At 40.0% G+C, this 17,643-nt stretch overlaps 1 protein-coding gene across 2 annotated transcripts in view; it reads right to left on the bottom strand.

Annotated features, from left to right (window-relative positions):
• Positions 1-996: 996 nt before the first annotated feature.
• Positions 997-17,643, bottom strand: part of PRIM2 (DNA primase subunit 2) — a 302,377-nt gene continuing 285,730 nt past the window's right edge. For both annotated transcript variants that reach the window (XM_034648298.1, XM_034648299.1), the window contains exons 13-14: positions 12,158-12,226; positions 997-1,595 (exon numbers count right to left, since the gene is read on the bottom strand). In XM_034648298.1, coding sequence (XP_034504189.1) covers positions 1,371-1,595; positions 12,158-12,226 — 294 coding nt within the window. In that variant the 3' untranslated portion in view covers positions 997-1,370. The remainder of the gene's footprint in view (positions 1,596-12,157; positions 12,227-17,643) is intronic.

The raw sequence follows: 17,643 nt of genomic DNA, 5'->3' as shown, positions 1-17,643 counted from the left end.
GACTGACTTTCTCCATTGCTATGAATTAAGTGAAACTACCACCTCTCTGGGTCTTGAAGGAGTGGCCCTGTGTAGTGGCCCTGTATTGACTGCATGTTTGGTGGCTTTGGTTGGCTGGCTAGAGCCGGGGGTCCTGAAGCACTCTGTGCAGGGCTACCCTGGCCTGGACAGCTGGAGCTGGATTCGGTGTGACCAGGGGATCCTGGGTTGCTCTATGCAGTGCCACTCCAGCAGAATGGCTAGACCTAGGGCAGGTGTGGGCTGGGGCTTTATGCACACTGGCGCTGCCCTGGTCTGGTGGCTAGAGCTGAAGCCGGTACTGGCTAGGGGCATCCCAGCATGCTTTGCACCTGGGCCACCTTGGCAAGATGGCTGACGTATAGTGGGCACAGCCCAGGGATATCCTGATGTGTACCACACTGGGGCAGCTTTAGTGGGACAGCTGGAGCTGGGGTGTGCTTGAGGCCCAACGCTCACTGAGGAAGCAGGTTGGCTAGAGTGCCAGGACAGTGTTCCTGTCTACCCTATCAAGGCGGAGGGCAAATATAAACAATGCTGCTCACCAGCACCTCTGATCCTGAGACAATTTCCAGCAGTTCCCCTACTGCTTGGCAGATACTGTTAGGTTAATAACGTAATTCCATCACTACATCCTAGCTGGTCACTGTGTTTTTTGCTGTGCCCCAGGCCTGGCGAATCTGCACCTGAGCCTTTAAGTGCTTTCCCTCCCTACTGCAGTTTGTAGCGCTGGGAGTGGGGTTCCCATCATTACTGTGTCTCCAACTCTCCTACCCTTCTCTGTGTGGCCCCTCTACCTTTTGTGGTACAGAAGCTGTAATCAATCAGCCTTTAGTTCTTCAGGAAGAACTTCTAGAATGAGTAGGTAGAGACTGGGTGTGCCCTGGATAGGAGGAGAATTCAGGGTCTTCCTACGCCACCTTCTTGCACACCTTCTCTCATGATATGACTCTTGCAATTACACACAGACACACTATACACATTTTGATATTTATTAACAAAAAAGTCCAGAAAAGGAATGAGTAAAAATTACAGCAGTAAAATGAGAGTTTTTTAGTTCTGTTGTCTCTAGGGGAGTGTAAACAGTCTAGAAAGCTGTTTTATCTCCTAAAACAGGACTTAGATCACACCACTCCAGTGCTAGATTTCAAAAGAAATTTTTCCTTTTCTCTTTGGTCAAAGCAAAATATAGTGGAGGTCGTCTTTGTTTTTACCCACAAGCCTGCTTTCCAGGGGATGAACTGGGGAGCGGTAGAGGCAGTAGACAAAGAGGTTAAAAAAGAAATAGGCAAAGTCTTGAAAATAAAAAATGAAAGCTAGTGAAGAGAAAAGCATTCCTAAGTGCCCAGGAATCATTCACTGAAGTAATCCTCTAGTCCTTCCATATCCATTTCCAGAGAGGAATTTAGACAGGCCAGAGCAGATGAGGCATCCTTGGCTTTCTGGACACTTGGTTTGGGTTGAGGAGTTTCTGGTTGGATGGATTCCTTCCTGATGTCTTTATTACCACTTAGAATCCGTTGGCTCTCAAAAAAGAATTGATTAGGATGGCTCAAAGAAAAGCCACAATCGTCCACCTGTATAAGAAAGCAAATGTATTTCATATTAATACATAGCAAAGGTATAAATAAAGGGGCTTCATAAACCGTTCTAGACCTTGTTAAAAAACTATTTAGTGCCCAGAACATGGATCCCAGTAGTGCTCAGTCATAACTCTCAACCCACTACTTACGTGATTTCATTCAGAAGGCGTGTCACCTACTACCTAAACATGAATGGCTCCTGCATCTGTACGTCCAGCCCGAAGCTCTGCACTTAGTTCTAGTTCCCTCTCCAGCTCTACTTCATCTCTACCTTCTACTCCGCATCTCAGAGGGCTAAGCAAATGCTTGCCCGACTGTCGATAAATACTGGTTAAAAAAAAAAAAAAAAAAAAAAAAGGAGGGTGTAGTCTTTAAACATTCCAGAACCAAAGGGAGTGGATATAAACAGAAACTGTTTGGATATTGGTCCCTGATACCACTCCCGTTTTAGACTCAAGAATATTTGTCAGTCTGGCAGACACAGTCCCATTTAGCATCACAGAAACACGGCACAAGCAACCTAATGTATTTTCTTCATTCCGATCTTTGGCTTTTCCTGCTCTTACTTTTTACAGAAAATCTTTTTCATTTTGGAATTTTTAGTGGGGCTTAATGCAAACATAACCAGGTTCATAGTTTTATGTTATTTCTTTTCTCAAATACTATCACTAAACTTAAATTTGCAATATCATTTCAAATTATCCACTACCCTGTGCCTTTAATATTCAATGGAACTTCATAAGGGTATTGTATTTAAAGATTAAACGAGTACTATACTTTTTTTCCTAACTTTGATTCCAATATTTTTTAATGGTGAAGAAAAATATATTCCTTAATATTAGCAAGCACTTATTGAATGCCTACCATGTACCAGATATTACTCTAAGTGGCATGAAACACACGCCACACTCACTTGCACACAGATACACACACACACACACACACACACACACAGAGTTGAGNGCACTTATTGAATGCCTACCATGTACCAGATATTACTCTAAGTGGCATGAAACACACGCCACACTCACTTGCACACAGATACATACACACACACACACACACACACACACACACACAGTTAACTTCCATAATAGCCCTATGAAGGGAGATTACCAATATTCCCCCAGTTTAGAGAGAGGTTAACTTGCCCAAGATCACATGCTGCAGGGCTGGAGATGGGATATGAATGAGCAGAATCCATGCTCATAACCAGTACGCTCTGCTGGCATGTCCTCGTGCCAAGGTCGGTAATTTTATAATGCATTCATTTCTTAAAATGTGTAGCCTTTACTAACTCTTGGGGTGTGGTATGAGAGCAAGACAGCTCCTCAAGTGTGAACCTCCCACACCAGTCACTTTCTTCCACAGTCAGCCAATGGGTCAGACTCGGGAGCCCATGGCAAACCTCTGTCCTCCCTGCCCCGCCTTCTGCAGTTGAAGCTGACAACAAAAAGAATACCATTTTACTTGAGTTATTTGTTGTATTTTTGTTAGGGGATATCTCACTTCAATTTTTTTTTTTTTCAAACTGAGAAGCCTTTACACTTTCTTTGTTCATCTGTCTTATATTTATCGACCTTTTTATTTCTCAGTCTGTACTAAAGTGACTTGCATACAGCAGGTATCTAAATATTTAGTGAGTTGATCCCAGAACTAACCTGTGTATACCAGTCATACATGACACATACGAACTGAAGACTTGCTCTGTATAAGGCCACATTATGAGCTAGTAGTTTTTCCAGCACACAAGGATGCATTTGACTAACGCTAAAGAAATTTTCAGCCTAATAAGTCATATACTTAAAAACCTCTATCAAGAATAAAAAAGTGATAAGGGTCACAGATAAAGGCTTATTATCTCCACATTAGAGAGAAATTCTGGCTGGGTTGATCAAGGAAGGCTTTGTGAGGAAGGGCTCTAGGAGTCGGATTTGGGAAGATGGAAAGAGTGAAAAGCTGGGATAATGAGGTCAAGGTTAATATAAACAGCAGAACCACATGAGCAAGGTAAGAAGCAATGTTTCTGTAAAGCAAGTAGATCAGATGGCCTGGTGTAAAAGGCACATAAAAGAGAATAACAGGAAATGAAGTTGGAAAGACAGGCTGGGGCCAGACCTGAGAGAGCCTTGAAAATCAGGGTAAGTAGCCTAGACCTAATTTTGTAGACATCAGGGAGTCACTAAAAATCCTTAAGAGAGGAGGTGATGTGATTGAAGCATGTATAATCTTATGGTAGATTAAAATGGATTAGCAGGGGGTTAAAAGAGTTGCTGTCGTGGTTCAGAATTAACCCTCTTAACAGGTGAACCAATAAACAACAAGGTGTTTTCTGGTAATACTTACTTGAATACCTCAGGATTCTCTGATTCTCTTTAGTCAGTTGTTGATACACGTGGGCCAATAATTTTATAGCAACTTCGGTGCACAGCAGATTGATAGCGTACAGACTACCTCATTCAAGGGTTATTACTCAGATCACTAAGAACAAATTTTTATCTGCTACATTGCTGCTGAATTTTAAAATGTTTCCTGAATGTTTTATGATAAATCCATAACTTTTATTAACAATGGAGTCATTTGTGAACTTTATTATATTCGATTTTTCACCCAATTCATTAAAAAGTGGGAGATCCAATATAAAGTTTGCGTTTTACAAAATGTTTCATGACAAGTTTATTGTGTAACACATTTCAATCAGAAGGCTTTGTTTTATAAATAGAGAACATTAGAGACTGGGAAGACCTTGAAGATCCTTTAAGTTGAACCTCCTACATGGACAAACTAGGAAAATGAAGCCTAAGGAGATTACATGGTTTATGCAAAATCACAGAACTAGTAACTGGTTTTGTCTGAATTAAGGCTTTCTGACTAGATCACTTAGTTGCTCCGAAATCTGTTTTAAGAGCTTTTATGCAAAGTCAAACTTACAATGATAGAATATCTCTAGAGCTAAACTTGGCTATAAAGATTATAAAAAACATAGTGGTATTATTTCATGTAAAAAGAATCTAGCACTTTGTGCTATAATTACACATTAGGGATTTTCTACACCTTGTATCAACTTGTTAAAATTCTCAATACATCTATCGTCACAGAAGAGGACTCTCTGGATTGAAATGAATTATCAGACTTCAACTTAGACAAAATGAAAGAAAGACGATCATCTTTCTGAGTCTCAATTTCCTCATCAATGGAATGGGGGTAATAGTAATAAACAGCTGCTACATCACGAGGCTGCCATGGGGAAAACCTAGGAAACAGGAGTGTAAAAAGAAAGTTGTTGGGTCTATGAAATCTAAATTAATGGCTTTGCAAAGACTCACTCAAGAAAGGCATGTCATTTAAAAAAAAAAAAAAAGTGAACTCCCAAAAAGCAAGGGAAAAAGACCATACTGCTTTCTATGTGTCATTAGCTTCCTCCTCCACTTTAAAGAAGCCTGAACTGGAAACTGGTGATGGTGTATTAATGGGTATAGTTTATTTAAAAAAAAAAAAAAAAGTTGAATTCTAATTCCACAACTCTTCTCAAGTAAGAGACCTTGCCCGTACATCAGAAGATGAACAAATAAGGGGCTGGGTGGCTCAGCTGATTAAACGTCTGCCTTCAGACTCAGGTCATGATACCGGGATCCTGGGATTGAGCCCCATGTTGGGTTCCTTGCTTAGTGGGGAGCCTGCTTCTCCCTCTGCTCCCCGCTTGCTTGTGCTCTGTCTTGCTGTCTCTCTCCCCCTCTCTCAAATAAATAAAATCTTGGAAAAAAAAAAAAAAGACCTTTAAAATATATTGTTTAAAAAATGTACATTTTTTTATTCCATTTTAATTAACGCTCTTATTAACCAACTAAAACAGTGACAAAGGCCTTGAAATGAGGGCACGTACCATGTTTCTATGTGATGTTTGGCTTTTCAGCTGTTTCTCTTAGATCTGCAATTGTGCTTTCTTAACTCATTTGGCTAATATCAGCTCATTTTACTGAACATATGGTCTAATTAAGTTGCTCGGTAGCATGATGAAATTATGAAGTTTCCTTCTGTATACTGGATTGTATTTTTTTCTAAGAGAGGTTCTTTGTCTTTTGAATGTTTTCTTTCTTTCACTTTTATTTCTGGCTGAAGGAAGTTGCTATTCAGTTTCATCTTGTTCAGAAAAATTAACTTTGGTTCATGTTCCTCCCCGCACTGTCCCCACCAAAACCCTCACAGAATGAAAATAGATTTTACTTCAAAATCAAATTAGAATTAAAAATAGGGAAAATAAGCAATCCCCATAGAAACCCCCCACTTTCCCTTCTGCCTAAAAGTCAGCAGCTATTTCCTTTACTCCTTATTTTTAAAAAAAGATTAGGGACATTCTTGATACGGAAACACAGATTTTTCTGTTCCTTTCCTCGCTGTTTTTCTTATTTGGTTGCTATTGGCGATGTTTTCCTTTGTTGTTGATGATTTTTTATTCTGTTTGTTTTGTACGTTGTGTTCACTAAAGAGAGAGGGAAATTCTGTGATGCATTTTCGTTCTGCTGTATTAGCTTAGAAGTCCCGAATACTGTAAAGGATATGAAATAAGACCAGTATAGTTGGGAGTCCAGAGGAAGGAAATGGGGTACAGACGTCTTTACAGGCTACACTGTAAATTCTGGATTTCGTCTTTAGAGCAATTGGGAAGCCCTTTAAGGTTTTTTTGTTTTTTTTAAAGCAGTTTACTATATTCCTCTGTTTTAAAGATCATTCTAGCAGCTGTGTGGAGGGTAAAGAACTGGAATGGGGCACATGTTGCAGATGCTGGGAAATGAGTTAGGAAGCTAGTGTAGTGATCCAAGTGAGACACGATCATGGCTTCTAGCCCAGCAGTCTAACTGGTATCCATAATAATGACCTTAAGTTAAGTTATTATAAAAAAGCTGAATTATATTTGCTATACCCTGTTTAAGATTGTAGGAAAATGGGATAGGATTTCTGTAAAGATTTATATGGTGGGGAAAAAAATTAGGCTCAGCTATTTGGAAAATAAGTATCAAGAATGACTCAGTGCCTAAAGAGGTCTATTTCTAAAGAAACGATTTTCATTTAAAATTCAGAGATAAATCTACACAAGGCCTAGTATCTTCAGTTACACAGGGAGGATACCAAAAGAAAAAAAATACACTATAGTATAAAACATTGCTCCCTAAAAACACTGAGGAAAACGGATTTCAAGCAGGCCAAATTTTGACATCGACTAACTGAATCTCAAACATTTGCTTGGAATCAACATGTTTTGCACACAATGACCTTCACACAAACCTAGGTCTCATATTTCTGCCACAGCAAATGGAGATTTTGAAAGAATGGAAGCAATATTGTTTTACCTATGGGATGTTTGGGCTTTAATCAAGAGGTTTTGCAATGACAGCTTATAATGAGGCAGCTGGTATTACCAAAAAAGCCATATGGAACTATGATAGTGCTGCTGTAAATGGTATCAATTAACGGGTTCATTTTCAAAACTTTCATCAAAATGAGTTTGATCACAGAGTCCTCAGGAAAATAAACATAGCTTTAACAAATTTTTTAAAGGGGGGCAAGCAGGATGGCAGAAAACAGACAATAAAAATGGATTCTATTCTGAAATTAAATGAGAAAAAATAATAGACATTCACAACTAAAAATCCATAATGAGGTATCTACTGAATTCAAACAGCCTTTTTATTCCATTGATTTTTATGTGGCTTAAGTTCTGTGTGGGAGGATTTAGGCATATGTCTTTTCAAAATCTTCATTAATCTAAGGCAAGTTATAAAATTGGCAATAGTAGTAATTCTCCTATAAGAATGAGATACTACAAACGCAGAGCTGAGAACTAAAAAAATTCTTCTTACCTTTTGGTGATTATGTCACAAACTCAATGTTTCAATCTAATTTTCACATCTTATTTAAAAACAAGGAAAGAGGTTGAATAATAGACCTCAATTTGTGGAAGTTCTCAGGCCTCTTAATTAAAAGAAGGGTCCACACATAATTAAGAACACACATGAAATTAAACCTCTCAAACTGAGCAGGCAAATTAAGGAATATGGTCTTTAAGGAAAAGAGTCACACAAAACTGGTGCTGAAAATACCAAACGAATGGGGCTTACCTGGTGAGATTCCTATGCTCATAAAACTAATGAGAATTTGTGGCTGTCTCCTATTTTATTGATGTCTATTTAGTCCTTTACATTTTGTGAAAACAAAGTTTTGAAGTAACAGTAATATTTTCAACAGGTGTAACAAACAGCAGACCGGGGGTGCTAGATCCAGATCCCCCAGCTGCCAGCTGGGGTACCTCGGGCAAATCATATAGAATCACGAGGCTTTGGATTTTTTTTTTTTTTAATGTAAACTATGGTGGCTGGATCATGAGTCTAGACAGGAAAATGTTAGACTCACAAGCTTTAGTGAGTTAACTGACAGCCTGGTTCAAATCCAAGTCCATCCCTTATGAGCAGTATGACCTTACACAGTTTTGCTCAGCTTCTCTATACTTTATTCATAAATCGGAATAAAAACAGTATCTAGCTGTGATACTGTCATGTGGATCAAAAAAGCCAACGTGGCCAAGGTACTTAGTGCTATGCCGGGCATGTGTTAAGGGTTCTACGGATGTTGGCTGATTGATAGTACTATGTTCCTTATTGGTAATATTATAGGGTATATTTTTCCTATGAAGTATTTTATACTGTAAGAAATTCTGCTTTTATATAACCACAACAGAAAAAATATTTCATGAAAACTAGAAAAAAACAAAAACGAATAGCATGGTAGCTGATGATGAATTTCAATAAACGCAACATCTTTTTGGGGGACGGTCATGGATGGATCCCTTTGAAACCTAAAAACAGACTTCAAAAAAAAATCCACATATATACTCACAGAAAAAAATGTCTCAAGAAGTATATGGACTTTCAGGTCTATTCTTAGATGTCTGTCCAAGGTTAGGAAGCCATGATCAGAACCAGTGGTTGCCAAGGGTGGGGGGGGGGAGGGGGAGTCTGTGGGCTGAATTTCACCTGCAGATGTGTTCTGCTGACTTGTACCAGGTCTTCAAACTTGTCAATGTGAAGGTCCCTAACTGGACATGAATTCCTCAGCACACCACACAGTTCCTCCCTACTCTCCTATTAATCACAGCCACCCATACTTTTTGGGTTCTCTGCCTGACCTCTATAGGCGTCTCAGTTTGTAACCCTTGCTTTACACCTTTCAGAACCTACTAGTAGGACTTATACAGGTATACCCTGTTTTATTTCACTTCCCAGACACTGTGTTTTTTACAAATTGAAGGTTTGTGGCAACACTGCAGTTGAGCAAGTCTACTGGCACCATTTTTCCAACAGCATTTGCTTACACTTCATGTCTCTGAGTCACATTTGGTAATTCTCACAGTAACATTTCTCACAATAACATTTCAAACTTCATGATTATTTTTGTTAGGGTGACCTTTGATGTGACTACTGTAGTCGTGTGGGGGCACCAGAAACCATGCTCATACAAGATGCCTAAGTTAACTGACAGATGTTTTATGTGTTCTGACTGCTCTGCTGACTGGCCGTTCCCCCATCTCTCTCCCTTTCCTCTGGTCTCCCTAGTCTTCAAGACACAACAATACTGAACTTAGGCCAGTTAGGAACCCCAGAACGGCCTCTCAGTGTTCAAGTGAAAGGAAGAGCTGCCCATCTGTCACCTTAAATCAAAGCTAGAAATGATGAAGCTTAGTGAGGAAAGCAAGCTGAAAGCTGAGAAAGGCCAAAAGCTAGGCCTCTTGTGCCAAACAGCCAAGTTTGTGAATGCAAAGAAAAAGTTCTTGAAGGAAATGAAAACTGCCGTTTCAGAGAACACACGAATGAATGGTAAGAAAGGAAAACAGCCTTACTACTGATGTGAGAAAGTTTTCCTGGTCTGGACAGAAGATCACACCAGCCACAACGTTCCCTGAAGCCAAGGCTAATGCAGAGCAAAGCCCTAACTCTTCAGTTCTCTGAAGGCTGAGAGAGGTGAGGAAGCTGCAGGAAAGTCCGAAGCTAGCAGGGGAGGTTCATGAGGTATAAGGAAAGAAGCCAAGGTGCAGCAGGTTACCCAGAAGATCGAGCTGAGAGAATTCCTGAAGGTGCTACACTAAACAGCAGATTTTCAGGGTGGATGAAACAGCCTTATATCGAAGATGACATGCAGGACTTTCAGAGCTAGAGAGGAAAAGTCAGTGCCTGGCCTCAAAGCTTCCAAGGACAGGCTGACTCTCTCGTTAGGGGCTAATGTAGCTGGTGGCTTTACGTTGAAGCCAATGCTCACTGACCATTCTGAAAATCCTAGGAATAATCTGAGAATTATGCTGAATCTACTTTGCCTGTGTCCTGTAAATGGAACAACAAAACTTGGGTGACAGCACATATATTTACAACATGGTTGACTGAATGTTCTAAGCCCACTACTGACACTGCTCAGAAAAAAAAAATTCCTTTCAAAATATTACTGCTCACTGGGACAACCTGGCTGGCTCAGTCAGGAGGGCATGTGACTCTTGATCTAGGGGTTGTGAGTTCAAGCCCCACATTGGGCACAGATTACTTAAAAAAAAAAAAAAGTTGCATCTATTACTGCTCACTGACAATGTACCTGGCCACCGGAGAGTTCTGACGGAGATGTGCAAGATTAATGTTATTTTCATCTCAGCTAACAAAACATCCACTGCAGCCCACGGATCGAGGAGTCATTTTGACTTTCAAGTTTTATTATTTTAGAAATACATTTTGTAAGGCTATTGCTGCCATACGCAATGATTCCTCTGATGGATCTGAGGAAAGTAAATTAAAAACGTCCTGGAGAGGCACCTGGGCTGCTCATCTGGTTAAGCATCTGCCTTCAGTTCAGGCCATGAGTCCCATGTTGGCCTCCCTGATCAGCGGGGACCCGGCTTCTCCCTCTCCCTCTGCCCCCTTCCCCTGTTTATGCTCTCTCTCTCAAATAAATACGTAAAATCTTTAAAAAAAAAAAACAACAACAACCCTCTGGACAGGATTCACCATTCTAGATCCCATTAAGAACATCCGTGATTCATGAGAAGGGGTCAAAATACCAACAATAGGAGTCTGGGAGGAGAGGATTCCAACCCTCATCGCTGACCTTAAGGGTTCAAGACTTCAGTGGAGGAAGTAAACGCAGATGTGGAAACAGCAAGAGAACTAGAACTAGAAGCGTAGCCTGAAGATGTGCCCGAGGGGCTGCAGCTCACGCTCAAACTCTTACGGAGGAGCAAAGAAAGGGGGTTGCTGGAGATGTAATCTACTCGCGGTGAAGATGCTGTGAAGGTTGTTGAAATGACAGCAAAGGATTTAGAACATGACATAAACTTAGTTGAGGGAGGAGTGACAGGTTTGAGAGGACTAATTTTGGAAGAACTTCTCCTATGGGCACATGGCTATCAGCATCACATGCTATAGAGAAATCATGCATGGAAGGAAGGGTCAGTCGATGTGGCAAACATCTCAGTTTTCAAAATCACCATAGCCACCCCAGCCTTCAGCAACCACCGCACTCAGCAGCAGCCGTCACCACGCAGGGAGGACCCTCCACCAGCAAAATCACTGACTTGCTGAAAGCTCACATGATGGTTGGCATGTTTGAGCGATAAAGTATTTTTTAATTAACGTATGTACATCTTCTAGACATGCTATTGAACACTTACTAGACTACAGTATAATGGAAGCATAACTGTTACATGCACTGGGAAACCCCAAAATGCATTCAACTCACTTTACTGTGATGGTCTCGAACCGAACCCATAATCCCTCCAAGGTATGCCTGTCCTACAGAAGCATGTCGAAAGAGGCTCACAAGAGAAAAACCAAACACATTTCCCTGATTCCCTTGCAGGTCGGGGTCCTACATGGAACTGAGGTTCTGCCATGCAGGTAAACGGAGATTTGGGCAGCAAGAGTAACACGGAGGGGGCAGCCACAAGGAAAACAAGCGAATTTTCTATAAGGAAGATGGCAAAAGCCTCTGGTTTTTCTAGGCACCTGGGGAAGCTATTCTAGATGTATTCCAAGAGTCAGCTAATTAAGGCCTAAATCTGGCCCACGATCTGTTTTTATAAACAAAACTCTACTGGAACACAGCCATGCTCATTCACTTCTGTATTGTCTACGGCTGTTTTTGACTACAATAGCAGAGACGAGCAGTTTTGACGGAGACCATATGGACAATAAAGTCTACAATTTTTACAATCTGGCACTTTCCTGAGAAAGTTGACTGACCCTTGGTCTCATCGCTAGATGTGAAGTGGTGGGTGGCAGCTGCAGTAAAGTAAGGTTTTCTCACTGGGTAGCTTCTCCCGGTTACAATATTTCTGACTCTGGAACATCCTAGTTCTAATTCTCTGGCCCATCTATAAATTTTATAAGCTACCTAATACCATGTAATAAATCCCCCGCTGGTGAAAATAGCTGGAGTGGTTTCTATTGCTGCAAACTAAAATCCCTGAATGAAACATGGAGTAACAAAACAAAGAATTAGGCCATCAAGTTTAAAAACAGACTTACGTTATGTATCATCTCGAAGTACTTCTGACAGGCCACTTGGTAATGCGACCCTTTAACTAAATCCAAGATCTAAAGTGCATGGAGAAAAAGAGAAACAAAATTAGAAACAAAGTCTCTCTAAACCACTGTAGCTGTGGTTGTTGGCCTTTTCATAATCTTTATTCCAGACAGGAAATGCATTAAATCATGGGGCATGTTGTACTCCTTGCAGCCTGGACACTGTGATAATTCTGACATTATACAGTCGCTGGTTAGGTCAGCATTAAACCACAGATGACAAGAAATAGTCAGTGATCTTTCTGACCTACCAACTGTGAATTTCAATAACTTTACCTTGACAACAAGATGAAAACAGATCCCAGTATTATGACTTTGACAGTTATTGTCAGAACATCACATTGCAACATCTCTTCCAAAATTATAGATACAAATGTAGTAATGTAAATGATTGGTGCATGAAGCAATCAAGTATACTATTTAGATTTTTATTTTCCACATTACCAGTATATACAGATACAGCCTAAAATACCGCTGTGTACCCATCAGGAAAATTTAATGTAAGCCCTTTGGACAAGTATCTTTGGAGAGGGAATGCTTTTACCTTCAATCAGATTTTTTTCTTTTTTTTGAAATGAAGTTATTTCTAGTAAAGCTCAGCAGAATATGAGAGTGAATAGTCTATTCTGAACACCTATTAAGAACATCATCCTATCTTTTGTAAATACAATTTGCTTTCCAATTCTACTTCATGTAATCTCTTCGGAGAGGGACAAACTCCCATTCTTATCAGCCAAGTGCAATGGCAGTTGAAATTCGTGAAGTTTCATCACCCCCCCACCAAATAAATAAAATGTATAATTGGCCCATTTATCAAACACAGTAAAATGCTGGAATTAAGAGATAGCCTAAAATGAAGGGAAATAGAATCCTGGAGAAATGTTCATTTCTATTCCTTTTCAAAGGGCTGACATTCCTGTGACAACATGAAGCCTCAAATTCCTGCTATCCCCATTATTGAATACAGCTTACATCTTTTGACAGATCCACAAAATGACTACAGTTATGGACTGGGCATCATTCAATCCTGACAAGACTGTGCTTAAAAAATCTGTTTTTCTCTGATTGTCTTATAGATTACATTTCTGAATTTCAGGTCACCTTTTATTAAGTCCTATATGAAAGACCTATGTAAACGCCAACCAATCACAGCACCCAGGATCCTGCCTACTTGACCTGTTAATTTTTCTTGAATTATTAGAGCAGAAATGAAAAATAAATCGATTTAAAATGAATGGCTACAAATTTTTTAAAAAGAAGAGAGCCACAGTTTTCAAAGTAATTCTACACATAGATATTCAAATTGTGTTGAGATGAACTTGCAATTGATTCTTGGCAAACATCAATGATACCATGAAGGAATATCTGTGAATTGTGATTCTGGAGTCTATCTAGTGAGTGCCATTTACTGTGAGAATTTAAAAATCCTATGCAATTTATGATTTTGTTTTCCTTAAGAGGAAATAGGACATAGGAACATGTGGACCGTAACTCAAAATCCAATAACTAATAACATATGTACTTGAATTTCACATTACGACCTAGAGCATAGAGACACAGGAAGAGGAAGAAGAAGAAAGAGAAGGATCTTGTGGACCAATGAATGAAGTCTGGCTTTTTGTCTGAGTAAAATGGAGAGCTACTGCAATGTTCTTAGCACAAAAGTGACATGACCTAACATGGTTAACAGGATTATTCTGCCTGCTGTGCTGGGAACAAACTAGAGGGAGTAGGGATCCAAACAGGGAGCTCTTTACAAGAATCCAGTAAACAGAGGATGCTGGCGTAGGCCAGGGTGGTAAGAGTAGTGGCTGGAAGTGGTCACATTCCCCACATATTGGCTGTAACTGTTTTTGAAAAATAGCTGTTCTACACAAAACTGCTTAACAGGAACCTATTCCCTGCTGTTTTAGAGTAATTCCTTACCTGTCACTCAACCCCTCCCCTCTCCAACTGATTTCCTAAATAAAACTAAGTAGCTTAAAAACTCAGTAAAATGCAATATGTAAATAACAAACTATCGTGTAAAATAAATGTAGAATGCCAAAAATAGCACTTACTACTCACTGAACAGTATGAGTAACAAACAGATGCTTCTTATGCAATCGTCTGTGAGCAGGACACCTGAAGTCTCAGTGTGCATCCCCTTAGATGCACACCCCCGCTGTGGACTTCACAATATTCGGCAAGTGATTCCGATGTTCTACCATTTACATATGATGTGCAACTTGCGACTGGTTTTCTTAAGTTTTTTCTGATACCAACCTCACTAGCAAATGCTATACTAAGATAGTCTATAGGTATGCTGAGGATGGTGCTGGTATCATTTGTCGATGGGTTGGATGACTCCAAGGGAGGGAAATACAAAGCTAAAAATCAAGAGAAAAGAGAACTGAGGTATCAGCAGTACACCAAAATCTGTAAAATAGAGGAATACAGAAACTTGGTAAAGAAACACCAAAATCCAAGACAGACAGATGCCTGAGGCAGACTGTGGAAAAGAACTGCGGGTCAGGAGCTAAGTTCTCACAGTATATTTTACATATCATTGAAATGCCTCTCTGCTTTTCCGAAGGTGGACCACTTGCATGTCAACGGACAGATGCTGCAAATGCTCCCTGCTAAGTCACTAAGGCTGGACAGGGACGGTTAAGCAAGATGACTCTGTTAGTGAGCCATCCCTATCCCCTATTCTTTGAAATTCAGGTTCTTAGCAATGGTTGGGTTCATTTAGAATTTAAGTTTTGTGTATAGTCATAATTCAAGTAATCTTTTTTTAGAAAGTGCTAAGTTTTAACAGAAGAGCACATGTCCCAGGCTAGTGGACATATATGCTTGACTTGTAGCTAGATGACTGGGGAACTCCAAAAGATTTAGGGTTTAATCGAAAGTGGTGTGCTTTTCTTTGAAATCACAAAAGTTTTCTTTGATGTTTTCAAGAGTGAAGAAATAATGGCTGTCGTATTTTATAATGTGTCAAATTTTGAACTTACCTACCTAACCTTGCTCTTGTTTGTTAAAAATATGCTTTTGAGAGGGGGAGGCACATGGGACTTAGTTCATAATGTGCTTGTTTATATACATTTTTTTGTGTTAGAATCATATTTAATGACATTAAAATTTTTTAAAGATTTTATCTATTTACTTGAGAGAGAGGGAGAGAGAGCACACGCGAGCTGGGGGAGGAACAGAAGGAGAGGAACAAGCAGACTCCATGCTGAGCACAGAGCCCAGTGCACGGCTGGATCCCACAACCCTGAGATCACGACCTGAGCCAAAATCAAGAGTTGGATGCTCAACGGACTGAGCCACCCAGATGTCCCAACATTACAATCTTTTAAAGAAAATAAAATTCTGTAGAGAAGTCAGAATGAAGACGTGGTTAAGCAACAGTACTCTGACAGCATTCGTTTTGCCAGATAGCTTCTGAAGGGTCAAGCCTCCATCCTCCTCAACTGGCCTTTGCTCTTCCTAAAGGGAAGGTTTCACAAGGCTGGAGTTCAGCAGGCAGGGACTGGCCAGACAGAGGATCAGAAATAAAATAGGCGAGGGAAACTCATCAAGAGGAAGAAATGTAAGGAGAAGACCAAAAGAAACAAACAGGAAAATGAAAGGACCAGGTAAAGAAAACTGTAGAAAGCCAGAGGGATGAGGTTATATGAAATGGAGTCCACAGCTTACAATCTACGTGGCCTGTAAACATCAAAGTGTAACCCATAGTTCACAGAAGGTGTTTCATAGTCCAATCTGGAAGAGCGGAGCACACCGTAATTTCCTCTCATATAAGCCAAAGTAAGTGTCAATTCTGATGCCTAAGTCTATTAGAAGTTTTTCTAATTCTGCTTTAGAAAAATATAACCAAACTATTTGATCATATCAAGGCTTATTTGAAAATACAAAATTATTTAAAGAAAGAATTTCTATGAAGTTTTAAGACTATTGCTCAAACAGCAACTTGACTTCTTTTGATTTTTAATGCCAAGATTTCCAGACCGAAGTATAAAATACCAAGCGTAACAATCCATTTATCGTTCTGTTGTAGTCATCAGTAATCAAAAGGCTAAGAAAAAAGAGGAGTAGTGATATCAATTTACTATATTTTGGTAACTAATATTCTTTAACTTGCTCTGTGTATATTTTTAATTATTTTTTTTATCAGCTGACTAAAGTCCACTGTGAAGAATATTAGATCTTTTTTAACACAGTACACTCTGTCCTCTTTATAAGAACACATCACATCTGTATTTGCTACGTTAAGCAAAAGCCTTAATTACACTTCATCTGCTACCACATCTTCAAGGAGAGTAACTGTTTCGGTTTTGAATTCTAATAAAGCGGCTAACCAAGACAGCCCTGCAGTGGAGGAAGGAGGAGCAACTTAGTTGAATATTTTATTTGACTGGCAACAGATCATAGCTGGTTGACAAATATATGAAATACAGAATACTGATGGGAAATCTGTATTTGCACACACTTATCAGAAATACAGGTAACATTTTAGAACTTTGAGCCACACTTCCTTCTCTCTTCCTCATGTTCTCTACTATTCCCTGCCATCTGCAGCTTCCTCTGTGCCTTTTGCCAGATGATTCTCTGGCAGCAGAACGCAGCCACCTGCCTGTCCCTGGCTTCGGAGAGGAGCAGAGGAGCGTAGATGTGCTGCGTTCACCAGTCAGATATGCGCTTAATCTGTCTCTAATTCAAGGTCAGAGTCTGTTTTATTTAAAAGTGATAATGAGCTTGTTTCTTCCTAAAAAGCTCAACCTTTCAAAAGTCGAGGGGCTGGTATTTTTCCACTTCATTTCTAGCCATCCTTTATTTCAAAGGTGAAAGAGAAAATGTGGCGGAGACGCAGTCTGGAACACTTCTGAACATATTACTTTGCTCCTGTTTCTCACACACTCAGCATAGCTTAGCCAGCCGCTACCTACGACTTTACTGTGACCTTCAGTTATGGGCAGATCAGGGGCAAGTTTCCCTCTCTTGAAGATGTACTTTCATTCATTTAAAACATTACATGCCAAGAATTTTTCTGACCCACTCTTCATTTTCTATAAACATAGTTATCTGACGGAATCAATTCTACCTCCAACTGTCTCTAAAAAACATACTTTCTCCTCCCCATTGTTCAGGCCCTGATCATTCTCTTTTTTATTGCAAAGTTTCTTGACTTATCCTTTCTTCACTCTTCTAAAGACAGCTTCCAAACTGTCACCATAGTGACTTTTCTAAAACCAAACAATCCTGGCGTGGCTGGCTCCCATGGTCCAAAAGGCCTTGTTCACCAGGCCCCACGTCTCCCTCCCTGGGCCCCTCTCCTGCCCTGCCTGGCCGCCACTGGGGTCCTTACATTCTAGCCCAGGTTCTCCCACGGTGTATTCTTTGGAATTTCTGGTTCACACAATCTAGTGACTCAGACGGTTTTCTCG

This window comes from Ailuropoda melanoleuca, chromosome 19 (genome assembly GCF_002007445.2).
Source record: "Ailuropoda melanoleuca isolate Jingjing chromosome 19, ASM200744v2, whole genome shotgun sequence".
NCBI lineage: Eukaryota > Metazoa > Chordata > Mammalia > Carnivora > Ursidae > Ailuropoda > Ailuropoda melanoleuca.
Note: the sequence above shows the minus strand (reverse complement) of the source record. Positions and strands in the feature narration are given on the sequence as shown.